The sequence below is a fragment of the Macaca fascicularis genome, chromosome 20 (assembly GCF_037993035.2).
Source record: "Macaca fascicularis isolate 582-1 chromosome 20, T2T-MFA8v1.1".
NCBI lineage: Eukaryota > Metazoa > Chordata > Mammalia > Primates > Cercopithecidae > Macaca > Macaca fascicularis.
Genome location: NC_088394.1, coordinates 23,201,677 through 23,229,359, shown reverse-complemented (window position 1 = coordinate 23,229,359; position 27,683 = coordinate 23,201,677). Strand labels below are relative to the sequence as shown.

Sequence of the window (27,683 nt, the reverse complement as noted above, 5' to 3'; positions counted from 1 at the left end):
ATCAAAAATAGCATCTTTCTGCCCCAATCCATCCATCTCCATCCTCTTTACTTTGTGTCATTGTTACAGTTTATTATCAGTCTCCCCCAAGAGAATGTAAATTCCAAAGGAACAGGGACTTTATCTGTTTCGTACCTCATCATGCTTTGGGGCCTGATACAATTATTTCGATGAATAAGTCTTTGTTGAAATAATCAGTAAGCATTAGTACTCTCTGTATACAGGCAGTAATGCCCTTTTACGGATACCGCCTGTTCCAGCTCCACTGCCTCCTCTGAAGCCCTGCTCTGCAGATTCAGGCCATGCAATGCTAGAAAATGAGTGGGAGCCAGATGACCATTTTCGAGGACATCCCCAGAAAGAGGTGTCATCTTCCTGCTCACTTTAGCCATAATAACGACGGTTTGCCTCATGTATATGCAGTGCTCCCTAAATTTTAATAATCATTACCATGGATAAAATCTTACCTAACCCTTGCAATATCCCTGTAAAGCGGGGTGACTCTTTTATAGCAGGAAAAAAAAAAAACACCCAAAAGCCTATTAGAAAACCTGAGCTCAAGCCCTGGACTTGCCACTTACCAACTGTGGAACTTGGGCCATTTCATCTTTCTGGGGGTCAGTTTCCATTGAGTAGAAATGTGGACCATAGTACTTACAGTGTTTTTGTGAAGATTAGATGTGATCATAAAAGTAAAAATATTTTCTATTTTATTTATCAGTCTGTAGCTCAGGCTGGAGTGCAGTGACGCAATCATGGCTCACTGCAGCCTTGACCTCCCAGGCTCAGTTGATCCTCCCACCTCAGCCTCCTGGGTAGCTGGGACTACAGGTACGTGCACCACTCCCAGCTAATTTTTTGTAGAGACGGGATTTTGCCATGTTGCCCAGGATGGTCTTGACCTCCTGGGTTCAAGCAATCCACTTGCCTACACCTCCCGAAGTGCTGGGGTTACAGGCATGAGCCACTGTGCCTGGCTGTAAAGTGAAAATACTCTATAAACCAAAATCAAGAATGTGAAGTTAAGGCACAGGTAGGTTAGCAAAGGCTTCCAGGTTTGGGGTTCTAGAGTCTTGAAGAGCAAATCTTAGCTCCACTACTTAGCAGCTGTGTGACGGTGCATGAGTTACTTAACTTCTCTGAATGTCAGCATTCTTGTCTGTAAATTAAAGTTAGAAATAGTACCTTTCCAATAGAGGTGTCAGGAGGATAAAATGCGATAACACAGCTAAAGTGCTGAGTAGAGTGCTCAATCTGTTACTGTTAGCTGCTGCTTTTTGTTCTTGTTTGTATCATCATTGTCAAGGCCATTTTGGTGGTAACTCAACATGATGTACTAACAAAAGCTTGGGATCTGAGCTCAATGAGCCAATGACCCAGTGCTGTGTTGAGGAAGAACTACCATGCAGCCCTGATCCTCAATCCTTTCACCTGCAAAATGGGACAGTAGATAATCACTTTCATTGCAAGATTTCTGTGAGGCTGGAATGAAGCAACCTTGTTGGAGGCCCATGCATGGTAGAGGCTCAGATAGAACGTCAAGTTTCATGCAGAGACAGAGAAGCTAAGAGGTGGAGGTACTGTGGCTTCACTAAACAGGTGAAAGGTGACTATGGCTAGATTAGAGCACAGGCTCCTGGTGGAGCCTGGAGACAGGCCTGCAGGGGGGATTCCAACCCAGGGGTGTCGGGTGGAGTGGTCTTTGGGTGATCCACACTCAAAAGACCTCAGGATGGGCGTGGTGGCTCATACTTGTAATCCCAGCACTTTGGGAGGCCAAGGTAGGAGGATTGCTTGAGCATAGGAGTTTGAGACCAGCCTAGGTAACATAGCAAGACCCTGTTTCTACAAAATATTTTTAAATATTAACTGGGCATGGTGGTGCATGCTTGCAGTCCTAGCTACTAGAGAGGCTGAGGCAGGAGGATCTATTCAGCCCAGGAGTCCAAGGCTGCAGTGAGCTATGATTGTTCCACTGCACTCAAACCTGGGCCACAGAGCAAGACCCTGTCTCTAAAAATACATATACTTATTCATATACATATAATACACATACATATACATATATATATAACTTTTTTAAAAAAGATCTCAGAGCATAGCAGTTAAATGCAAAACTCTTTAAAGCCAGACTGCCTGGGTTCAAATCCTGGTCCTGAAATGCACTAGCTGTGTGGCCTCAGTCCCCTGGTCCACACAATGGGAATGATGACAGAACCTATCTAAGTTGTCATGAGACTTAAAATTGTTTGCCTTGTGCCTCACATATAGTAGGCATTATTATAAGTCTTTGAAAATACATTTAATTTATGCAACATTAAAATATATGTGCTTAGCCCAAAAAAAGTGAGAAAAAATAATTTAAATTGGAGCATTTCACTCAATGAGCATATGCGCAGAGTGCAGGTGAGATGGAAGGGGATCTGCTCTTCCCTCAGCCAACTGCACTTGGCATCCCAGGGTCTCTTGCTTGCAGTGAGTGTGTCTCTGCAAGCACTTTTTTCTTTCAATCGATACAGTGCCTAGAGATAGATTAACGACTTCATCTGACCCTCAACGACTGAGAAAGCAATCTGTTCCATCCTTGGCTTTGCCAGATGGGGAGATTCTGCATTGGTCTCCAACATGGGGAGGTCTTCATTCCCATGTGCGTTAGTCCATTCTCATTAGTCCATTAGACATACCTGAGACTGGGTAATTTATAAAGGAAAGGGGTTTAATTGACTCGGAGTTCAGCATGGCTAGAGAGGCCTCAGGAAACTTACGATCATGGCAGAAGGGGAAGCAAACGTGTCTTTCTTCACATGGCAGCAGCAAGGAGAAGTGCAGAGTGAAGTGGGGTAAAAGTCCCTCATAACACCATCAGATCTCATGAGAATTCACTCACTATCATGAAAACAGCATGGAGGTAACCGTCCCCATGATTCAATTACCTCCCACTGGGTCCCTCCCACGACACATGGGGATTACGGGAACTACAATTCAAGATGAGATTTGGGTGGGGACACAGCCAAATCATGTCACCATGCAAGACCTAAACCCACTGAGCTCTTGTGTTCTAGGCTCTCATGGTTCTCAGTCTCTCTTCCCTGGCACATGACAATCCCTGGAGGGGACCCACAGTTCTGCAAAATTTCTATATACACCCAGCCCCTACTCTCTAATTCCAGAAAGCATATTGCAATACAGGTGAGTGGGATGGTTCAATATTAAAAGAATTATCTCAAATCTACTCTATTTAATCACTTTTAAATCAATAAATCACAAACAAATACACTACAATGAACATTAGTCACCCATGATTAATTTCTCCCTCTCTCAACATATCCAACTGAAATGGAAAACTGCTGCTGCTCAGCCTCTTTGCTAGAAACAAGATCCCTTTCTTAGTTGATTTACTGCACAGAGACTGTCCTTTGCCTGATGATGTCAATGAATCCATTTGGGGATAAACAATGGAAAAGGCAGAAGGTAGGGGAGTAGGGGAGCCTAGAGGTTTAAATCCCAGCCCTCTCTCTATCACCACTTGAACACCTTTAGGCCTTAAATCCCCAAGGTAAGACTAGAGATTTGGACTAGTAAGGTTAGGTGTACTCCTTTCCTGGTCTTTGCCAAGTCTCCATTGCATGATGTAAATTATCATTCACTTAATATTTTTCTTTCTATTGTCTCTCTTCTTCCACTCAAAGCAGTTTATTTTAAAAGCCAACTTTGGCCGGGCATGGTGACTCATGCCTGCAATCCCAGCACTTTGGGAGGCCGAAGCAGGTGAATCACTTGAGTCCAGGAGTTCAAGACCAGCCTGGGCAACATGGTGAAACCCGGTCTCTACTAAAAGTACAAAAATTAGCTGGGCGTGGTGGTGTGTGCCTTTAGTCCTAGCTACTAGGGAGGTTGAGGTGGGAAGATCACTTGAGCATGGAAGATCGAGGCTGCAGTGAGCCATGATCATGCCGCTGCACTCTAACTGGGGAGACAGAGCCAGAACCCATCTAGAAAAAAAAAAAAAGCCAACTTTAGCCACCTTTGGAGCACAATAGTGAACCTATTTATTATCTTGATAACTATTAAATAAAGAGAAAGAATCAAGCATTTATCCTGCCTTTTTCACATGAACTATACCACCAGGGAACCAAGTAATAGGTGAAGGGAGGCCCTTCTTTATAAAGGCATTCTCACTAGTAAATGAAAAATAAATGATAGAATTAGGACATCACCATTTTACAATCCCTAATGAATGAGCAGATCTAGGCACCAAGCATCAGTCGCTGCCAACGTCACTGTGAGAGACAACCAGCCATTATACGCCTTCAGATGAAAGAACAGGCCACCATCTATGGTCTTGCCAAAGAGATCCTAGCTGAGTCTGATCAAGCGTCCAGAACCAGCTGCCAATTGCATGAAATACAGAAGACAGAGGAAACATGTTGAGGTGCCCCAAGCCTCTCTCGTCAGTGAAACCCAGACCGTGAAAATGCGACAGGTCACACAGCCCAGGATATCTTCAGCAGATAATAGAACAGATAAAAGAAAAGAATTAAAGAGAGAGGGAAATCACTAAAGACATCAAATTAGATGCAAAGTGCTATAGTGTCCCATCTCATATGTGGGTTGGGCTCTAAAATCAGTCACTCTACTCAGTAAGTTGAGAACTGGATAGAGTCAAAATTAATCTTGAAAAGTCCCCAAAACATCTTAAGTCACCAGGCCATTGGCCCTGAGAAGCCTAAAAGACATCAATTAACTTTGTACCCCTTCGCATTTGGGCTCTGACCTCTCTGTCCTTGGGTATGGAAACCAAGGTCTAATTTGAACAGGGAAAAGGTAAGACGTTACTTAAAGCAGGGACTCTTGCTCTTGCAGATATGGTTGAAATCACAGTCAAGAGCAGAAAGTGGACAAAAGCTCCCTTCTCACCTTGGCAGCTATGGCTCTAAGTTCACTAGCTCCTTCCCAGGACACTGTGTACCTTCCCTGAGAGTCCTTGAGGGCTGTGTTCTCAGGCGACATCCTCCCTCCAACGAGGCCCATGCAAAGGCCTCAGGCAACCTGCAGAGATGTACTTGTGCATTTATCCAAAGGGCTGGAGGGCTGAATGGAACCATCTAGAGCCACAAGCTGTGAACCTTTTCACCCAGCTCCTGTCCCCAAGTCACCCCTTGCTGTCAGAGAAAGGCCTTGCTCTGTTGATTATAAAACCAATTGCTTGAGTTCCTTTATCTGAGTTGAGACAGCACCTGCCTCAGGGGAGAGTATTTCTCAGTAGCAACCTCAGAACTCTCAGCTGACTTCCCTAGGCCTTACATCTTTCTGTGTCTAGAAAGGGAAGGGTGCAGGTATCTCTGTGGTGAGTGCTGCTAAGATAGCTTTGGCCAAAGCCTAGTGAAGCCCTGGAGGTGGAATACCCAGGGCCATGGGACAAGTTACCATGGTCTGGAAGCAGGAGTGGAGCTGGGTCAGGAAGGGCGGCTTCCCGGGTAGGGCCAGCACCCGCTTCTCCACCATAGTGCACTCCACGTCATCATCTTGGATCACGACATCCTTCTTCAGGATCTTCACAGCATAGAGCTCATCTGTGCCTTTTCGTTCTGAAAGCATGACCTGGGAAAGACAGCAAGCATGTCAGGGCAGTTGGAAGGAGTCTGGGGGCCAGTTATGAGCAGCTGGTGTTCATTTGTAGCCACACTTAGCTTTGTATAAGTGACCTCTGTTGATTCTGAAACAACAGATGATGTTTTCCATTGACTTCACACTTTTATATTTTCAGACACAGGGTCTTGCTCTGCCACCCAACCTAGACTGCAGTAGTACGATCATGACTCACTGTAGCCTAGATGGTAGTTACATGATCATAGCTCACTGCAGACTTGAACTCCTGGACTCAGTGATCCTTCTGCCTCAGCCTCCCAAGTAGCTAGGGCTACAGGTAAGTGCCACCACGCCCAGCTAATTTTTTTATTTTTTATTTTTTGTAGAGACAAAGTCTTACTATGTTGCCCAGGCTGGTATCCTGGCCTCAAGCAATCCATCTGCCCTAGCTTCCCAAAGTGCTAAGATTACAGGGCTGACTCTGCATCCAGCCCTGACCTCACACTTTGGATAGCTGAATTCAATCAAGAGAGGATGGTTCCAGGGGAGATGATTGTATATTGATCCCTCTGGGGTAAGAGGCAATGTATCAGTGCCTAGCTAGAAGGTAAGTCCCATGAGGGCAAGTATCTTCACTGGTTTGGTTTACTGGTGTAACCCAAGAGCCTGCAATAGCTCCTGGCTCACAGTACATGTTCAATAAACATTTGTTGAACGAGGGAATGAGTGAATGACTGACAAAACTACAATTAGGGCACTTGTTCCTTTATTAATTCAAGTATTTAATGTTCACTAAGAACCTGCTAAGCACTGGGGATACAGCAATAAACAAACAAGCACATTCTCTGACCCTTAACTCCAGAGAGGTAGAAAGATTTTGCAAATTAATTACAGAGATGATTAATTTAACATTTTAACAGCCTCTCCTGTTGTCTTGGGGCTTCCTTCTATGAGCTGTGCTGTGATCATATTCAGGGCCAGTTAACCGGTGTCACTCACAGACACATCAGTATTTTCCGCGTGTCACCCCCTCTCCCACTCCTCCAATCGGGGGAGCATTCTTTGAACATTCTTTAGTTTTGATTGTGCCAGAGAGAACAATGACCAGCAGGTTCTCTCAAGAAGCCTTATAGGAAGCACAAGGCAGAACCACATTATGAAGAATCCTAACCTGGTTTGGCGGCTTCTAGGAAGGCTTCCTGGAGGAAGAAACAATCAGATTGAAGCATTCACTGTACACACTGTGTCAGGTATTTTGCAGGCAATAATATTAATCACCACTACATTTTTGAGCACTTTTCTACGGACCAAACAATTCCAGGTTTTCACTTATTGTTATTCATTTGTATTGCATAAGATCCTAGGAAGTAGGTGCCACTGTGAATCCCATATTGCGGGAAATCAAGGCTCAGGAGGGTAAGGGAACCAAGGCTCAGGAGGGTAAGGGAAGCCAGAGTTCAGGTGATCGAGGAAATTAGATGCTACACCCAACTCAGCTGGAGGACCAGAGGATACAACAGAGACCTGAGGCTAGAAGGGGTGACACATAGAACAAGCTTAGCAGCAGGAAGGCAGCTCTGCACACCCCACCCAGCTCTTATCCCGGCACCAAAAGGTCTGGCTAAACTCATGCAGAGAAGCTTCCAGATCATGCATCCATGCACTGAAGCTTCTGGGCTGAGCTTGCCAACTCACAGCATTCCCATCTCCTGTCCTCACCATCTTCTCTCTCATCACAGCCAGAGTGGCAAAGGCCATGCAGACCCAGGGATTTGGGACACCTTAGGAAAAGGGTCCCTGTCACACACTTCCACAGCAAGAGGACTCTTATTAACCTCTTTCTTCTCCAGCACCACAATAAAAAAGAAGAGTTGCCAGTCTGAGTGGCTCCTGCAGACCCATCTGTTTACATGCATGGCAAGACAGGGCTCCGAGTGCTAGGAGGGGCATCTTCAGTTTATTTCCTGCCTCCCTCTGTTCTCTCTCTGGTACCCAAAGGCTGTATTTTCCTTCCTCAATGCTTACTAACACAGAAACAATGACTCAAGGGAGTCACTTTCCTAAGATGTAGAGTCAGATGGAGACAGGGACTTCCTGCTCTTTGATTTGAGAGAGCGCTGGGGCCAGGACAAGTGCAGGGAGGAGTCAGGGAGGTGACTTAGCTGGAAGACAAATGAGCAGAGGGATCGGAAGAGTTTTCAGCTGAGAAACTCCAGAGCCCAGTAGGAAGGGCTTGCTGCTGAGCTGTCGTTGACAGTGGACACCCTCTGATGTGGTCTGGCTGTGTCCTCACTCAAATCTCACCTTGAATTGTAGCTCCCATAATTCCCACTTGTTGTGGGAGGGAACTGGTGGGAGATAATTGAATCATGGGAGCGGTTTCCTGCATACTGTTCTAGTGGTAGTGAGTAAGTCTCACAAGATCGGACGATTTTATAAGGGGTTTCCCCTTTCTCTTGGTTCTCATTCTCTCTTGTCTGCTACCACGTAAGACGTGCCTTTAGCCTTCCACCATGACTATGAGGCCTCCCCAGGCACATGGAACTGTGGGTCCATTAAATCTCTTTTTCATAAATTACCCAGACTTGGGTATGTCTTTATCAGCAGCATGAAAACAGACTAATACATCTTTCCTGACCCATCACCACCGGTCAAGGCACCATCCAACAATCCTGAATATCTGCAACTACCTCCCACTCCCCCAACCAAGAGAAGGAGGAGCCCTAGACACCTTCAGTGCAGATGCAGTCATGATAGGACATCTTAGCCTTCCTCATGGAAGAGAGACAGGGCAGAATGGCTGGGAATTTCCCCCTTCACCCGGGACAGCAGTGGACAGCCTACATCTGTGTCAATTACCCCCATTTCGTAGATAAACACACTGAGGCTCAGGGAGATTAACTTGCTTCAGCTAATGATTGTTCTGAAAACGCAGCTCTGACTGTGCCACTTGAACGCTGAAAGCCCTTCAGTGGCTCTTGAAAGCCAAACAATTCCATGACCACATCCTGTTCTTTCTTTTCCTTTGAACATTTGACTCCCACTGTCTATGACGTCCTTCCACGCTCTTGCACTGCTTTGAAAATCTGAGATTCCACAGGGCTGTTATCTCCTCCTCTAATCTGGAGGTTCGATTTAGACCAAATCCGCCACTCCCTCCTCCGGGCACCAGGGCCGCTTCGAAACTATGTCAGTTACTGTAGCTCAGGCTTTTCCGCACTTCAATCATTCATATTCCTTTTTTCACATTTCTTCCTGCCACCTAAACTGTTATTTGCTTAGCATTTTAAAAATCTAGTCACATTTCAACTTAACTAAATTTGAAAAGGAAACTTATATCACCACTATTAATGGCAAGCCAGTATCACAAGTCATAAATGGAAGATAAGCATAAAAATAAATAAAAGCAAAGCAGTGCCAGTAAATTCTAGCTATATACTGCTGGCTGCTGAAGGTTCTGAGTCAGGCTTTGTGTCTTCTTGTTAAAGGAAAAAATTATATTAGAAAGTTGTTAGAGAGCATATTGCCATCAAATGAGATTTTCTTGTCCAAGTAATTAGAAAGAGTAAAAGAAGACACAGAAAATAACCTTATCATAATGTGGTTTAATTTTATTTAATAGCACAACTACATAGCACCTAAAACAATCTCAAGTAGCAATTGAAATCTTCTTGCAAATCAGCAGTGCTATGTGCTCTGCATCTTAGGAAATACTATTGTATTTGTACAGATAGTTTTTAAAATCAATAAACAGGGATGTGTGAAGATTTGCAGTGTCTTGCCCTGTCCTCAACAACGTGCTCTATACTGATTAAAGGAAAACAGAACTGACATGCAAAAAGCACGGCAAAAATTTAGAAATAGAAGCAAACTGAATTCTAGAGCAGGAGCCAGGAAACTTTCTCTATAAAGAGCAAAACAGGAAATATTATAGGCTTTGCGGGACGGTCTGGATCAAGTGAATGAGTGTGGCCCTGGTCTAATAAAACTTTATTTACAAAAATAAGCAGTGGCCTAGGCTCCAGGAGTTTGCTGACCCTCGTTTTAGAACAAGTGTTTCAAGAAGGATTAGGGAAAATAAGAGCAACCACGTGATAAAAAATGACTGCAGTTTAATTGGGAAATGAAAATCCTAGCATGCCTTTCACTTCTTCCAACTTTGTTATTAGAAGAACCTTCTGATTGGGCAGTGGACACAGCTGGCCACAGCTGATTGGATCAGAGGTAAGTTCCTCAACCTGAGCCAAGCCAATCGGATTCCCCCTCCTAAGAATTTGAATTAGGGCACTCCAAGGAGTCAGTCCTGGGTCCTTCAACAGAGAATACACAGATCTTCCTAGAGCGGTCCTTTTCTTTTTTGTTTTGTTTTGTTTTGTTTTTTGTTTTCTGTTTTTTGTTTTTGAGACAGATTCTCACTCTGTTGCCCAGGCTGGAGTGCAGTGGCATGATCTTGGCTTACCTCCTCCTGAGTTCAAGCAATTCTCTTGCCTCAGCCTCCCAAGTAGCTGGGATTACAGGCTTCCATCACCACACCCAGTTAATTTTTGTATTTTTAGTAGAAATGGGGTTTCACCATGTTGCCCAAGCTGTTCTCAAACTCCAGACCATCAGCAATCCACCCATCTAGGTCTCCCAAACTGCTGGGACTACAGGCATGAGCCACCACACCCGGCCTAGCGTGGTCCTTTTCTACCACTGTGCAGGCAAAGAGGAAGAAAATAGATGTTTGAGGCAGAGGGGGAAAAAAACCAAAGAAGGTAAGAGAACAAGCAGAGGCCTTGCTTTCAGTTTCCAACCTCTCATGAGGCTTAGCCGTTTTCTGTTAGAAACCTTTATATCCCTCTAATAAAGTTATTTTTATTTATATTACTTTGAATGGATTATGTATCTGAGAAATCCCTAAGACAAAATTATTACATAGGTAGCTTAAATTCTTAATAATAATTAGAATACATGAAGCCAAGTAGCATCAGGTCAGTATGTGACCTTAAACAAGGCAAATTCCACTCTTTATAAAGGACTGTGCCTCCTGCCTATGTCAGAATCACCTGAGCATCTTTGCTTACAATATAGATTGCAAGCACTCCCTCTCCTTCAGGAGCTCTGGGTTGTGACCTGGGAGTCTGCATTTTAATAAATATATTTTTCCTATCTTGATTATAATCACCAGATAGTATCAAAATTGATTCATTTAAAAAGGTGGCTGGCAGATGTCAAAAGGTAAAGCTGACAGAATCCTTCCATCCTGATTTTCCTAACACTTTCTCAGCAATCATTAATAGGATGAGAGAAAACTTTCCTTTTTTTCCTACTATTCTAATCAAGCTTTCGTTTTCGATATAAATCTCTCTGTCCTCTCTTGGAGTTACATTCTGAGAGCCGTCCCCATAGCACGAAGGAAGTGATACTTTATACAGGTTTTAAAACACGTCTACAAATATTTGACACTCCTCCAATCAGAGCCAGAGTCTCTGCCTTCTCCCTTGAACCCGGGGAGGCACTGTGGCTGCCTTAATGAACAGAATGTGGTCAAGAGACCCTCCATGACTTCCGAGGCTGTAGCTTCTGTCAGTTTCTTTCCTTTCGACTCCAAGACCACCATGCTAGACCAGGGCACAAGACCCCATGAAGAAACCCTGGTACTACATGATAAGCTTCAGGACCAGGTGCTCCAGCCATTGCATGAAAAATCTCAAGCCACAACCAATCAGTGGTCATTCCCAATCTCCTGACCCACAGAAACCGTGACAGATAATATAGGGTGGCTGATGTTTTAAGCCTGTATGTTTGGGGATGATTTGCTATATAGCAATAGATAACTAGAACAGATTTATCAAATTCCCTCTTTCTCTACAAAGGGCCAAACAGGAAATATTATAGGCTTTGCAGGGCGGTCTGGATCAAGTGAATGAGTGTGACTGTGGTCTAATAAAACTTTATTTACAAAAATAAGCAGTAGCCTGGGCTCTAGTAGTCTGCTGACCCTTGTTTTAGAATAAGTGTTTCAAGAAGGATCAGGGAAAAGAAGAGTAACCACATGATCAAAAATGGCTGCAGTTTAATTTGCAACCCAACTTGGTCAGCTGTGGTCCCTGTCACCTTGGGTTTGGTTATGCATGCTCTTCAATCAATAATAACAATATTGTTTAAAGCTTCAATTGAGAGGGGCAACAGAGATGGAATTCATTGTGCCTTCCAAATGTATCAACTTTCCTAGTCTTATCCAGCACCTAGAAGGCTAGACAATTCATTCAGTCAACATTAATTAAGGGTCTAGGATGTGTCAGACACTGAGATAGGCACTGGGAATTTAGAACGACAAGGTTCCTGCCCTCATGAAGCTTACACTCCTGTACAAATAACCACCTAACATCGATCATAATGAGATCCCTGAAACAGAAGTACACATTGTTCTTGCAGTGTTTAAATGGAAGACTTAACCTCACTGAGTGGGTCTGCAAAAGATGCTCTTGGGGAAGTGATGATATCAATAGGACTGGCAAGGCGGGCATACAGGAGGCATATTTCAGCCAAAGGGAAAAGAATGGTGCTCCTTTAGAATTAAACGATCTGGATCTACAAACCTTGGCCTATGATTCCTATAAGGATATGAGCACTTGGGCTTCAGAAACCAAATTACAGATGCTGACTCGCATCTCTCTGAGATGTAGCAGATAATTGTCTCTAATAGAATCAGAGAGATTCAGCCACCAAGTAGGGTGGCTGAACAAAGAATTTGTGATACTCAAAGGCCAAGTGTTTGTGCCAAAGAAAAAAAGGGCAATGTTGGGACTAGTTTGGACTTTATAACAATAACCATGTCCATGCCCATTGATTACTTCCAATATGCATTATCTTATTAATTACCACAGTAAATATGTAGGGTGGAAACTGCTGTTATCCTCATTTTACAGATGAAGAAGGGAGGGCTTAGCAAAGCTAGGTGGCTTGTCCGTATTCCACTAGGAAGTGACACCTAGTTACCTGTCCCCTAAATTCATGCCCTTAAACACACCCCATCATCAAGCCCTAAGTGCCAAGTGTTCAGTGGTGAGCAAATTATTGCTAGAATATTTTAAGTTCAGTTTTAGATCCTAGTCCTATTCCTCTTTTCCTATCCACCTTGCACATGGCCACAGACAGAACAGTCATTTCCTTTTTCTGTTTCTTATACAACCACTAACATTTGCTTGGCGAGATGAGCTTGGTGTGCATTCATGCTGCAGTCACGATTCCAGTTCTTCCATCGGGTCTACAAGCTCTATTGGGAATTTTGTTCTAGGCATGATGCTAGGCACTGGTGATGTGCCCAGTAAACAGGACAAACATGGCCCTGCTTCCATCAAGTGGCTTGGGCAGATCTTTCTGCCTCCACATATGCTGTGAAGTTTTGCCATGGGAGAGGAAAAGAGCAGAAAAGTAGCCATTGCCCTGGCCCTGGTGATGCCCACGTTCTAAAATGTTCCTTTAAATGGAAGTGATCTGTTATTAATTGTCTCAAGTAGTTTCTGGAGCTTCCAGAAACTTTAATACCAACATAGAGGGCGTGGGCTGTTGGTTCAGCTGTCCCTGTCTCTCCAGGGTGAGGATTCCAAACAGACTGCAAGGATGTGTTGAAGTGACATTCTTATCAAATTCCAAGCCACATCTGTTCCCCAAGAATCTTCTGGGAGAGATGTGATAAATAGCAGAACTCTGATGACAGCAAATAAAACAGAGGAAAGTAGCCCAGGGATTCCTGGCTGGAAAGTTTGTGGTGATGAACTTTACCGGCAAATCCCAATGGCAAAGCGTGCCTGGAATCTCGGCCCCTGACTGTGGCCCAGCGTTGCATAATGGTTAGGGCATGGATTTTTTGAGTTAGAAAACCTGGTATGTGTCCAAGTTTTGCCACATACTAGCTGTACGACCTTGAAAAATTCACTTTTTTCTGAACCTCAATCTCCTCATCTTATAAAACGGAGATGGCAACAATACTTTGCTTTTGGTGCTGCTGAGGGAGTTTTACGGGATAAAGTATCTAAGTCCACACCTTAACTTAGCACTGTGCATGGCAAATTATAAATACTTAATACCTGGTGGTTCTACTAGTTTCCTAGGGTGACCACAAGGAAGAGCCAAAACCTGAGTGACTTCACACAACAGGAATTTATTATTTCAGAGTTCCGGAGGCTGGAAGTCCCATATCAAGGTGTTGGCAGGGTTGGTTCCTTCTGAAGACTCTGAGGGAAGATCTGTTCCATCCACACCTCCCTCCTAGGTCCTGCTGGCTGCCAGCTACCCTTGGCACTCCCTGGCTTGTAAGCGCATCACTCCAATCTCTGCCTCTGTCTTCCCCTGGCATTATTCCCTGTGTGTTCTGTCTGTATCCAAATGTCCCTCTTCTTATGAGGACACCAGCCATTGGATTCAGGTCCACCCTAATCCAGAGTAACCTCATCTTAACTTGCTTATATCTGCAAAGACCCTATGTCCAAATGAGGCCACCTTCATTAGAAATTGAACATACATTGTTTATGAGGACACAATTCTACCCATTACAGTGGTGATCGTCAACATCATCTTTTCAGCAAACAACAAAGGGGGATGATGGTGAGCTTTGTACAAAGCACCAACCTCCGGTTTTCAACTGGCCCAGGAGCTTTGTCCTGAGGGAGCTGTGCAAATGGCCACACCAGTGTGCAAGGGCAGAGACAGCCAGGGACCCAAGATCTTGCTTCTCAACTGCTCAACTTCAACATACACTTGCCAGAAGACCAAAGTCAAATCCAATCACCCTCAGTTCCTCTCTCTTATATTTCTCATCCAGTACAATCACAAGATCTGTCAGCTCTACATTGAAAATATACACTAAGTTCAACCTCTTTGCTGATCTGAGCCACCTTGATCCTTAGCCTGGTTTCCGGCAATTGTCTCCTGCCATGTTTTCTGCTTCCCCTCTTCCAGCTCTCATAAACATTCTATTCTCCTTTTCTCTCTTTTTTGGTAGACATTAGGTATCACTCTGGTGCTACAGCTGGTCTGGAACTCCTGGCCTCAGGAGATTCTCCCACCTTGGCCTCCCGAAGTGCTGGATTATAGGCGTGAGCCACCGCACCTGGTCCATTCTATTCTCTACACACCTGAACGATGCTTTAGAAACTCAAGTCTGTTCATGTCACTCCACCTTCCCAAGGCTTTCCTCTGTCCTCCTACTGCACTTGGGACTCAATCTCACCTCTCATGATCCCTGCCTTCTGCTTTTCCTGCCTGCACAACTCTTCCCCTAGGGGCAATCAACAGTTTGCTCCCTCACCTTGTTCAGGGTCACACTCCAATGTGACCCTGTCACCAACACCCTCCCTACCACGTTCTCTAAACTTGTAGCCCCCATTGTCACTTTCCATCCCCTTGCCCTCCTTTGCTTTTCTTGACAGCACTTACCACACGGGCGTTATATTAATATCTGTTTATTTTTCTCCCTCACAAGAGTGGAAGCTGCATAAGGGCAGGCATTTTATTTGAGCTGCCCACTGTCATGTCCCCAACATCTATCACACAGTCGACACTCAATACATATCTGCTGAATCAATGAATGAAAGGATTTCATGAGTAGAAGTTGCTTTAAAAATCTCCTCGATCAAGGTCACTAAAGATCTTCAGTTCCTTGGGTGTCAGCATTGTTTAATTTACATACGGCTCCATCCAACTCGTATTTCACAAAGAATTTGAGGGATCATTCAAGATTATGTGAAACAAACAGGTGAGTCTTCTGTAAATTATACCTCAACACAGGTAGTTAAAAATGAATGTAGTGGCCGGGCCTGGGGGCTCATGCCTGTAAGTCCGGCACTTTGGGAGGCTGAGGCAGGCAGATCACTTGAGATCAGGATTTCGAGACCAGCCTGGCCAACATGGTAAAACCCTGCCTCTACTAAAAATACAAAAAAATTAGCTGGGCGTGATAGCACATGCCTGTAATCCCAGTTACTTGGGAGGCTGAGGCGGGAGAATCACTTGAACCTGGGAGGTGGAGGTTGCAGTGAGCCAAGAGATCATCATGCCACTGCACTCCAGCCTGGGCAACAGAGTGAGACTCAGTCTCAGAAGGAAAAAAAGAAGAAAAGAATGTAGTAAATACATGTGTATGCATATATACCTTATAGATACATACTCTCTCTTTCCCTCCTTTGCCATCTCCGTCTCTCCTTCGTTCTCTCTCTTTTCTTTCTTTCCTCTCCCTCTTTTCTTCTCTGTCTCTCTCTTTCTCTCTCCCTCTTTCTCTCTCTCTCTCTCCTACTTTCTCTTTCTGCTTCCTGGAAACCAAAGCAATCAGAAATACATGAAACATAACAAAATTCATATTTTCTATAACAAAAATCATTTTTTAGGAGAAAAATAAGCTTCTAGAACTAGGTCTAAACGAAATGTTTTGCATGGATATTTGAACACACTGTGCTGTGGATGGTGTTCTTAATAACATCCCTACAACAGAATCAGAAAAGGAGGAGGAGGAGGAGGCAAGGGAGAAGAGACCAAAACATCTAGCACTGTCAGAGTCTGCAAGCTTGACTAACAAACAGTGATTGGGAAAAGATTCTAACTTGATGAATTCAGATGGTGCATCTAAAATAGAGAAAGAGACTTTTAAGGCTCTTAGGTCCCCACACATTAAATTGGGAAAAGAGCATCAGTAAGGTGTGTCGAGCTGAGGTCAACTTGGGGAGAGACAGACAAGCAAGTTGCAGCTCATGTGTATATACCGTAGGCCTCCAGGGGACCACGCGACCCCTAGCTCCCTCTCCCATCCCCCACTAGGGAGCAGGCTTGTGGATGACGCTGGGTACAGGATCAGGGTACTCATCTGTTGCAAGGAGTATACCCTCCCTCTATCTTAAGAACCTATCTCGGCCGGGCACGGTGGCTCATGCCTGTAAGTCCCAGCACCTTGGAGGCCACAGCAGGTGGATCATCTGAGGTTAGGAGTTCAAGAACAGCCTGGCCAATGTGGTGAAACCCTGTCTCTACTAAAAATACAAAAATTAGCCAGGCATGGTGGTGCACATCTGTAATCCCAGCTACTCGGGAGGCCGAGGCAGGAGACTCGCTTGAACCCAGGAGGTGGAGGTTGCAGTGAGCCGAGATTGCACCACTGCACTCCAGACTGGGTGACAGAGCAAGACTCCATCTCAAAATAAATAAATAAAATAAAATAATAAAATAAGAGAAAGAGGACTTTAGGGCTCACAGGGTCCCCAAACACTAAATTGGCAGAAGAGCATCAGATAAGCTGAGGTCAACTTGGGGAGGGATAGACAAGCAAGTTACAGCTCATGTGTATATACTGTAGGCCTCCGGGGGACCACACAACCCCTAGCTCTGTCTCCCATGCCCAGCACTAGGGCGCAGGTTTGTGGATGAGGCTGGGTACAGGATCAGGGTGCTGATCTGTTGCAAGGAATGTACCCTCCCTCTGTCTTAAGATCCCATCTTGTTGAGGATCCCCTTGCACTCTGGGGCTATCCCCTCCATGGGTTCTTCCCAGTCCCCCTGAAGACCTGCAGAGGGTAGGTCAGAGGAGCTCAACTCCGAGTTTTAAGGCAAATATGATCTCCTCCCTTCCCCCAGCCCTTCCGTGGATGTGCCTTGCCTGCTGCGCTGAGCTGCTGTTTCTCCCTGCTGCACATTAGAATTCCCTGTGGAGGTTTTAGAAGCCGATGCTTGGGCCACAGTCCAGACCAATTAAATCGGAATCTTCTAAATATTGGGAGGCTGCCTGTGGCAGGCCTGGCCCTCACTGGGGGAGGACAGAGAGGAAAGCTGGCTAGAGGCCATGAGGGTGGTCAGGGATTGGAAAACTGAGCAAACTCCATCCACCTGCTCTTCCCAGGGCACTCACCCACTCAGGAGCAGAATTTCGAGAGAAAACTGGTGCAGCTTGGTACACCCAAGCTAATCAAATGGAGGTTAGCTTCCACATCCACATCATTACCACATGGCAGGTATCCTGACCATCTCTGTCATGTAAGAAAGAGATTACGGCATGGACAGAGTCTGATGATTCGGAAGCTTATATCTAATTAGAATTATAGTCATAGAAGATACAAGCTCAGACTTTGGAATCATGAGCTCAAATCCCGACTCTATCACATGCTTTGCTGTGTGTTCTTGGCTGAGTTACTCAACCTCTCTGAGTCTCAGTTCCCCAATCCATAAAAGGGGAATAATGATAGTTTCTCCCTCAAAAGGAAGCCATAATTATTAACTTGAAGGCACGATAATGGAGGATAAGAAGGATGTTCTAACTCCTTCTGTGGGTGTGTATAGAGAATTCTTTCCCACATTCTCCATAAGCAAGAAAGAGAAAGGCAGAAAGTGAATTGGAGTAATCGACGAATATCACTATGAAATCTATGTCCTGGGAGATCCTTACACAAAGCCCAGAGTGAAAGGCAAGGTCATACTGTCTGTGCTTAGAGGTGGTACTGGGCACGTGACCTCCAGGATCCTCCCTGGGTAATCCACATACCCTGTGGCAGATAGGATTTCTCTACAAAACCAGCAAACCGTCTGTCAACTTCTAAAATCTCAAGGGAGAAGGAACTATGTACCCTGGTTTCCAGGTCCTTCCAAACTCATCTTTTCTAGCATGCGGATTTGCCAAAGTCCTCCTTCCGCTTGGACCAGGGATTAAGCACTGAAGGGCTTAAGCTACCTCACCTTTGATAACTAGAGGCCTGGAATGGAGAGGAAAGCCATTCCAAACAGGAGGTCTTGGCCAGGCAAAGTGGCTCATGCCTGTAATCCCAACACTTTGGGAGGCTGAGGCAGGTGGATCACTTGATGCTAGAAGTTCGAGACCAGCCTGGCCAACATGGAGAAACCCTGTCTCTACTAAAAAATACAAAAATTAGCCAGGCATGGTGGCGCACACTTGTAGTCCCAGCTACTTGGGAGGCTGAGGCAGGAGAATCGCTTGAACCCGGGAGGTGGAGGTTGCAGTGACCCGAGATTCCATCTCTGCACTCCAGCCTGGGCAACAGAGGGAGACTGTGTCTCAAAAAACAAAAAACAAAAACAAACAAATAAACAACAACAACAAAAAAAGGAGGTCTCACAACAGGTTGGATATTGGGGTAAAATATAGACAAGAGTCCATTAACAAGAGTTCATAGGGCCATGATGATGATTCCATGACATAAGGCATGTTAACAGCTTAACATATAGCAAAGAATGAAACCGCCTTTGCAAAAATTGTAACAGTAAATGATGACAGTGGAAGAGAGCCGATCTAACCAACCGTCATCTTGCTTTTGACCCCCAAACTGCCCTTAGTCATTTCTGGACTTGGGCCAAGCTAACTTTGGGAGAAATTTAGTGTATAGTTTACATGATAACAGCCCTTCCCCCAAACTAAACTGCCTTTGTAAAACTAATGAAAGACCGCCAAGGGAGGAGGATGAAAGGAGCCTGAATTCTGCTAAGATATAGACATAAAGGATTACCAGCCATTATTCCAGAGGTAACAAGACTTGCAAGTTTCCCAATGACTCCCGCAGATAACATCACTGTTGTGGAATCACAGATTAGCCTTTTGAGATGTCTTTCGCTCTTTTGCCTTTCTGACTACTGGACAATCCCAATGTGAACTCACAAACCAGTCCTGCGACCCCACCCAGAAGAGGATTCAGAGAATAAGGACATTTTCCACACCCCTACGATTGCATCCCCAACAAATCAGCAGTACCCATTCCCTAGTCACCCCCTCTCCCTGCCAAACTATCTTTGAAAAATTCTAGCCTCCAAATATTCATGGAGGCTGATTTGAGTCTACGTGTGTAAAGCTCTTTCCCTATTGTTCCCCTCTTGAGAAATCAGCTCTATCTGGGGAGAGGGCAAGAAGATCCCACTGCGTACTTACAAGAACTCAGCACACTGCATTCACCATGGTTGTTGGTGAATTCTTCACTTTTGAGGCTTTCCCAAACTTCCAACTTTGACCAGAAATGAAGATGCCCTATCACATTTAGTCTATCTTGAAGGCCCTAATTCTGATTTTCCAAAGTATATTCTTAGGCGTCAGACTTTGGATGAAATATTCCAAACATATATGTCCACACAAACATATGTTTAAATGTTACATTTGACAGTGGCCACATCAGTCTGATGTGAAGTCATGTGGTTTGAAGGAATCAAATGCACTTGCCTCTAGCAGTAAAGAGGAAGCCAGGAGTCTAAAAATGATTTCAGACTTCTAACAGTCTGTTTAGGAGAAGGCAACTGGGTAGACTCTGCCAAGTGAAGACGTACCTCAGGAAAAACTGGAAAGTGATATAATGGAGAGAAGATGCTTGGGAATTAATAGTGTGCATGTAGGTAGGACTGAAGCACTTTTTGAATACAGTCTTCACATTGGCCAGATGAAAAGAAGAGCAGGGATATCCAGCGTATAGAACAACTTAGATGATACAACTTGACTATTTCTTGATTTATTACGTAAGGTTTTCTGTATTTAAAAATCTCTTTATAGATGATAAAAGCATGGATCTGTGTGATAGATAAGCTAATTTCTCATTTCAGAGGTCAGATTGGCAGGTTGCATTAAGATTTAAACCTTTTAAAATGAGGCCATGTCACACCTGAAATTTAATCAAGTAGAATTTTTGCCCACTAGCCGAGAAAGCCGTGGAAGTGTGAAACGAAATTTAGAATGAAGGTGCGTTTAGCCCAGTCATCTCTGGCTTCTGTGGACTTGCTATTGTTAAGCAAATGTCACTACACCCCTAGAAGGGATGACTCACAGTGACTGCTGGAAAGGGGAGGAGTGGAACAAGGAGATTGAAACCTGAAATACCTGGCCCCTGTGTTTAAATGAGGATGTGTGGTTGGGTCTAATAAGAAATGTCTAATTGGGTTGTAATAAGAAATGCTAGAGAACTACTATTTCCACACTCTGGGCTGTGTCAAGACTAATTGTTGATACCAGTATAATTGATTTTTACCAGTAGAATTGATATTGATCAATTCCAGTAACTGAAGGGTTCTTTTAAGCTAAAATAAATGTTTGTGAACTTGGAGCACCTTAACCTAAGCAAAATAAGCCAGATACCAAAAGACAAATACTGGGGCCAGGCACGGTGGCTCACGCCTGTAATCCCAGCACTTTGGGAGGCCGAGGCGGGTGGATTACCTCAGGTCAGGGGTTCGAGACCAGCCTGGTCAATATGGTGAAACTCCATCTCTACTAAAAATATAAAATTTGGCAGGGCACAGTGGTGCATGCCTGTAATCCCAGCTACTCAGGAGGCTGAGGCAGGAGAATCGCTTGAGCCTAGGAGGCGGAGGTTGCAGTGAGCCGAGATTATGCCATTGCACTCTAGCTTGGGAGACAGAGCGAGACTGTGTCTCCAAAAAAAAAAAAAAAAAAAAAAAGACAAATACTGTATGATCTCACATATGTGGGATCTAAAATAGTCAAACTTAAAGAAACAGAGCAGAATGGTGGTTGCTAGGGGCTGGGAGGAGAGAAAATGGGGAGATGTTGATTAAAGAGTATAAACTTTCAGTTACAAGATAAATAAGTACTAGCAATTTAAAAGGTATGGCATGGTAATTCAGTTAATAATACTGTGTTATATACTTGAAATATGCTAAGGGAGGAGATCATAAGTGTTCTCACCACTCACACTCACAAAAGAACAGAAACGCCAAAAAAATAAATAAATAAAATAAACATTGGTGACATGTATGGCTTAGTCAATTTTCTTTGAATCATATATTACATTTGACAAAGCTGGATAGTTAAAATAAAAGCAGATTTAATTTGACTCTTTTTTAAACGGTTGCTGGGAAAATAAACTAATAATTGATGGCTTCTACTGAAAGACAATGAAATGAAACCCTTAAAGGCCTGTCATTTGTGGTAACAATTAGGTGGCCGGAAGAAAGCTTGTTTATAATCTGATCTGCCTTGTAAGCACAGCCCCCCTTTGTTGTTGGAGTTACAGACCACTGCTAATAGAGAAGGGGTTCCAGCACAGCAGGAGTGGGGGGGACTGGGTGCAAGGGGACTGTGGAGCTGAGTGGTAACACATTCAGCAGCCAGGCTCCCTGATTTGAACCTGCCTCCACCGCTTCGGGACTGCAAGCTTCTCACCTCTCTAAGCCTCTATTCCCTCACCTGCAAAATAGAGACTCTGCCTCTTTATCTACAAATTTAAAACTGGAGGTAACAACAGCACCCACCTCACAAGACCCATTGTGAAGATTAAATGAGCAATGCATATAAAACACTCAGATGAGTTCCCAGTGCTCCAAAAACATTATCAATCTCCGCAGTGGTGTTCAATGAGGTCAGTATATAAGGTGAAACTGTGGGGTGGGGTGAGGGTTTGAAACAACTACGGCATGAATAATCATAGGTACCATCCACATTTGTACATCCAAAATATTTATCATGGGTGTCAGATGATTACAATCTACAAATTTCTGCCATTTTGTTTGTTGTATTATAGAAAAGATTATGGGTTATGCTGTTAGTAACCAGGGATTCATTTTACCAGGACTGTAAATTTCTGAAATAACACATAGAGATAAAGTTGAGATGGATACGCAGAGGATGGCAGGTACCATGATAGCGTGATAATTGGACCAGCAGCCATGAATGATCACCTGAGACAGAGTTTCCATATTAATAGGCTCTATCTGGTCCTTCTACAAGAGGACTTGATTTATCTCTGTGATATTTTTCCCAAAGAATCAGGCAACATTTTAAAGAAAACACAGGACCCAGCGACATGGCTCACACTCGTAATCCCACTGCTTTGGGAGGCTGAGGCAGGAGGATTGCTGGTGGCCAGAAGTTTAAGACCAGCTTGGTCTACATAATGAGATCCCATCTCTAGAAGAAAACAAAAATGAGCCAGGCATGGCGGCATGCACTTGGAATCCCAGCTAGTAGGGAGGCTGAGGCAGGAGGATCGTTTGAGTCCAGGAGTTGGAGGCTGCAGTGAGCTAAGGTCATGCCACTGCACTCCAGCCTAGGCAACAAAACCAGATGCTGTCTCTAAAACATTAAAATAAAAGGCCGGGCACAGTGGCTCATGCCTACAATTCCAGCACTTTGGGAGGCCAAGGCAGATGGATCATTTGAGGTCAGGAGTTTAAGACTAGCCTGGCCAACATGGTGAAATCCCGTCTCTACTAAAAATACAAAAAAAAAAAAAAAAAAAATTAGCCCAGCATGGTGGTGTGTGCCTATAATCCCAGCTACTAGGGAAACTGAGGAAGGAGAATTACTTGAACCCAGGAGGCTGAGGTTGCAGTGAGCCAAGATCGTGCCACTGCACTCCAGCCTGGGCGACAGAGTGAGATTCCATCTCAAAAATAAATAAATAAATAAAATAAAAAAGAATACACATTTAAAGGAAACTCCTACTTTGGCTTGCGTGCCAGACACGCCCATCGTTTTCTTCTTTCTCATAGGAAAACTGCCCACATCCTATTTTCTTTTCTTGTCATCCTTCCTGATGGATGGTTGGAAAAGTAACCCCTCCCCCTGGTCACAGCGAATTGGATCCTAGGGATCCCTGATCCACACTGACCTGTCAGTTTTTCTTTCCTGGGATTTTAGATTCTTAGGACATTCTAGATGTGAGAATTAGACATGGAGACTTAAGAAGCATCAACAAGGCTGAGAGAGGCGGTACTGACGCGTATCTGCAGAGAGATGTCATTGAGAAGCAGGGATGGCAGGCTGGGGGCCCCCCTATAACCCCCAGATGGAGCCATGGTTATCAGACTGCTGGAAGCTCTCTCATTCAGGTGGCACTTCTTCCCTCTGGGTGTCTTGAGATACACAGAAACAAGCCACGTCTTCTCAGCAAATACCCACTTTACTCACTCTGGCTTGACAATCTACTTGCAGCAGATGGAAGGTTGTAAAACTTAAATTCCTGATATCTCATTTTCCTTGGTATAATTAATTTTCTTGCGAAAAACGAACGCTTATCTTGTCTTGTAACATACTACCTTCTGAGAATTGAAGGCAGAGGCTGCAGAAGAGCAGTTAAGTCACTTCATTGAGGAAAGACCTGGAAAATTCGGGATGGTGGAAAAAGGACCTCACAAGGATCTGGGAAGATGAGTTGGCAAAAAAAAAAACAAAAAAAAAACCACACACACACACACACACACACACACACACACACACACACACACACACGCTGCAATCAGAATTGCATATGAAAGAAGGAAAGGTTGAAGGCTTGCTGGGGGCAGGGAAGTGACATAATTGCGATAGAACCAAAGAGAGGGCAGGAATCCAAGATCAGACAGCAAATGTCAAAAAGGTCCTCTGGAAAAGGATTAAGAAAACAGGTAGCAAACACTTTGAGCTATCTGTGAACCATATGATAAAGAAACTCACCATATGGTGCAGGAAGATAGCAAAGCAGGCTGAAGTACAGGGAAGTGCTTTTGTCTGTAGGATTATATAACCACATCTAATGTATGTATGTATATGTCTGTGTGTGAATACATACCACTAATGAGATTAAAATTAGTAGAGACTCCCACACCAGAAGCTCAGACTTTAGAGAAGGCCTTTGTTCCTGGCATGAACTAAGCTGCCTTTTAATCTCCTCAGGCAATTTCTTCCTGTTAAAATTTGATGCCGCGCTTGGCTCCAGACGACCATGCTGTGAGGCCAGGCGCGGTGGCTCATGCCTGTAATCCCAGCCCTTCGGGAGGCCGAGGCGGGCGGATCACTTGAGGCCAGGAGTTCGAGACCAGCCTGGCCAACATGGTGAAATCCTGTCTCTACTAAAAATGTAAAAATTACTTGTGCGTGGTGGTGAGCATTTGTAATCCCAGCCACTCGGGAGGCTGAGGCAGGAGAATTGCTTGAACCCAGGAGGTGCAGTGACCCGAGATCGCCCCACTGCACTCCAGCCTGGGTGACAGAGCAAGACTCTGTCTTAAAAAAAAAAAAAGACTCTGCGGTCTGGGGCCTGGAACTCTGGAATGTTCTCTTATGCTCACAGAGCATGGTAGTTAAGCACCCTGGCCTTTGGGGAGACAAGCTTGGAGGCTGTGGAGGGAGGCGCTATTGAGATGCTGGAGCTGGAAAATAGGGCCGACTTCTCCATCAAATCCCACCAGGCACAGTGCTCAGGGCCCATGCTGTTTTCAGGGTTCATAATGCACTTTAATTTTTTTTAAAATCGCAAGAAAAACAGTGAACTTAGGTGGAAGTACGTGTTTTAATATGTAACATTAATATATTTGTCTTCATATCAATGCAGTCATGAGATATCATTTTTTGCTTTTTTTTTTTTCATGGAAGAAAGAGAAACCCACAAACGTCATTATGCAGTTTTGTAAACATTTAAGAGACAGGGTCTCCCTCTGCTGTCCAGGCTGGAGTGCAATGGTGTAATCATAGCCCACTTTAGCCTCGAACTCCTGGGCTCAACCAATCGTCCTGCCTCAGCCACCAGAGTAGCTAGGACTACAGCTATGTCCCACTGTGTCTGGCTTTTTTTTCTCTTTGAGATGGAGTCTTGCTCTGTCACCCAGGCTGCAGTGCAGTGGCATGATCTCGACTCACTGCAATCTCTGCCTCCCAGGTTCACGCCATTCTCCTGCCTCAGTCTCCTGAGTAGCTGGGATTATAGGCCTGTGCCACCATGCCTGGCTAATTTTTTTTTTTCTTGTATTTTTAGTAGAGATAGGGTTTCACTATGTTAGCCAGGCTGGTCTTGAACTTCTGACCTCATGATCCACCCACCTCAGCCTCCCAAAGTGCTGGGATTACAGGTGGGACCCACCGTACCCAGCTGTGTCTGGCTAATTTTTAAACACATTTTTAGAGATGGGGTCTTGCTATGTTGCTCAGGCTGGGCTGGTCTTGAACTCCTGAGCTCAATCAATCCTCCAGGCTTGGCTTCTAGAGGCTCTGGGATTATAGCCGTCAGCCACCACACCTGGCCTCATTAGGAAGCTCTTTTGTTTTGTAACTGCCATTTCAAAAAAGACAAAAAGAGAGAAAGGCAAGGAAGGAAGAAAGAAAGGAAAAAAGGAAGAGGAAAGACGAGTGGTTTGGACTGGGCACGGTGGTTCACTCCTATAATCCCAGCACTTTAAGAGAGCAAGGCATGAGGATTCCCTGAGCCCAGAAGTTGGAGACTAGCCTGGGCAACAAAGTGGGACCCTGTCTCTACAAAAAAAAAAAAAAAAAATCAAAAAATTAGCTGGGTGTGGTGGCACGTGCCTGTAGTCCCAGCTACTTGGGAGGCTGAGATGGGAGGATTGCTTGAGCCTGGGAGGTTGAAGCTGCAGTGAACCACGATCATGTCACTGCACTCCAGCCTGGGTGACAGAGTGAGACTCTGTCAAAAAAAAAAAAAAATCTTAAACTAGTGGTTTGGGAAGATGTGTGGACCCCAAAGTGGAGAAGAGATGGCAAGAGGCAACTGATATCACAAAACCAGCTTTCAAGGTCCTGCCTCCTTCCAGCTGTGTGACCTGGGAGAAGTCACTTAACCTCTCTGCCTTACAATTTCTATATAATAGAGTGATTATCAGTAACTACCTTGCAGGATTATGGTGAGAATTAATATGATATAACGCATGCAAATCCGTGGCAAGTTCCTTGTCAATGAGCATGAGCTCCAAAACATTGGAGATAACAGGCAAGGTGTGAGTGGAATTGGAGTGGGTGCAGCTGGGCAGTAGAATTGGTAAGGGTTAGGAAAATGGAGGTTGAAGGTTGAAAAGGAACCAGCTAAGGAGTCACTGCACTCAATAGAGATGCTTCCAAGACTTGGGGAATCCCAAAAGGCTGAAGCCTGTGGAGGAGGTCAGAAAGGCAGAGGCTGGAGGAGTGAAAGCCATTCTCATGGACCCTCTTTGGAATCCCTGCGGATGACTCACAGTTCCAATGAGCACATGGCATATGTGTTATTTACACACGGGATAGGTAGCCAATAAGCACAGAGCGATGAGGAAGAACAGAAAACTCAGAGCCCTCCATCACTAGGAGCATGTGGTTTGTCTAATGGCAGCAGCTTACACTGAAAGTAAGGGATGCAATTTTTGTTTTGTTTTTTGTTTTTGTAGAGATGGGGTCTCTGTATGTTGCTCCATCTCCTTTTCAAGTGATCCTCCTGCCTTGGCCTCCCAAAGCACTGAGATTAAAGGTGTGAGCCACTGCCCCTGGCCGCAAACTCTGCTTAGCATTTAGAGGGAAAGATGAGGAAATAAGAGGGAAAAATGACTAACCTCCTAGAATATGTTTGTGACATTCCAGGTAATCACTGTTAAAACTAGGAAATTACATGGTAAGTATCAAGCAATCAAGATCCCAAAATCAGCTGGTCATAGGGTTCATGCCTGTAATCCCAGCACTTTGGGAGGCTGAGGCAGGCAGATCACTTGAGCCAAGGAGTTCGTGGCTGCAGTGAGCTACAATTGCACCACTGCACTCCAGCCTGGGTGACAGAGTGAGACCCTCTCTCTAGGAAAAAAAAAAAAAAAGAGCCCCAAATCATACACATCTAAATCAAAGCTGATCTGTTTAATGCCATTTACTAGCTGTGTGACTTTAGCAAGTTATTTCAACTTTCTGCATCTCACTCTCCTTATCTGTAAAATGGGGACAACAGTAGCTGCATCACAGAGTAAGTGTGAGCTCATGAATACATACTAAGCACTTACAACAGAGCCTGGCATGTAGTAAGGACCCAAAAATATTAGGTGTCATCATCTTCGTCATCACCATCACTACCACTAGAATATAAGTTTCATGAGGGGCAGGCAGATATATTTGTTTGTTTTGTTCACAGACATTGCCTCTGTATCTACAAGGGTACCTGGCATATAGTAGATGCTCAATAAATACTTCTTGAATGAATGAATCCTTAGTTGTGCCTTTCAGTGGGAAGTCACTGTAAAGGTGATGACTTCTCCCCAGAATAATGTATGAATTCCAATCTTATTTCCAGTTCTCTTCCCCTCATGTCTGCCCTACTCCCCTGAGCAAGCCAGGATGCCTCATGCTCAGATCTGGAGAGGTGTGAGTTATGAGACTGCTGATAACCTGGGAGACAGATGCT

The 27,683-nt window shown here is 44.5% G+C and overlaps 1 protein-coding gene across 2 annotated transcripts in view; it reads right to left on the bottom strand.

The window, feature by feature from the left end:
• Nucleotides 1-27,683, bottom strand: part of PRKCB (protein kinase C beta) — a 382,389-nt gene that overhangs the window by 60,487 nt on the left and 294,219 nt on the right. For both annotated transcript variants that reach the window (XM_045381896.2, XM_045381898.2), the window contains exon 10: nt 5,428-5,601. In XM_045381896.2, the coding sequence (XP_045237831.1) occupies nt 5,428-5,601 (174 nt within the window). The remainder of the gene's footprint in view (nt 1-5,427; nt 5,602-27,683) is intronic.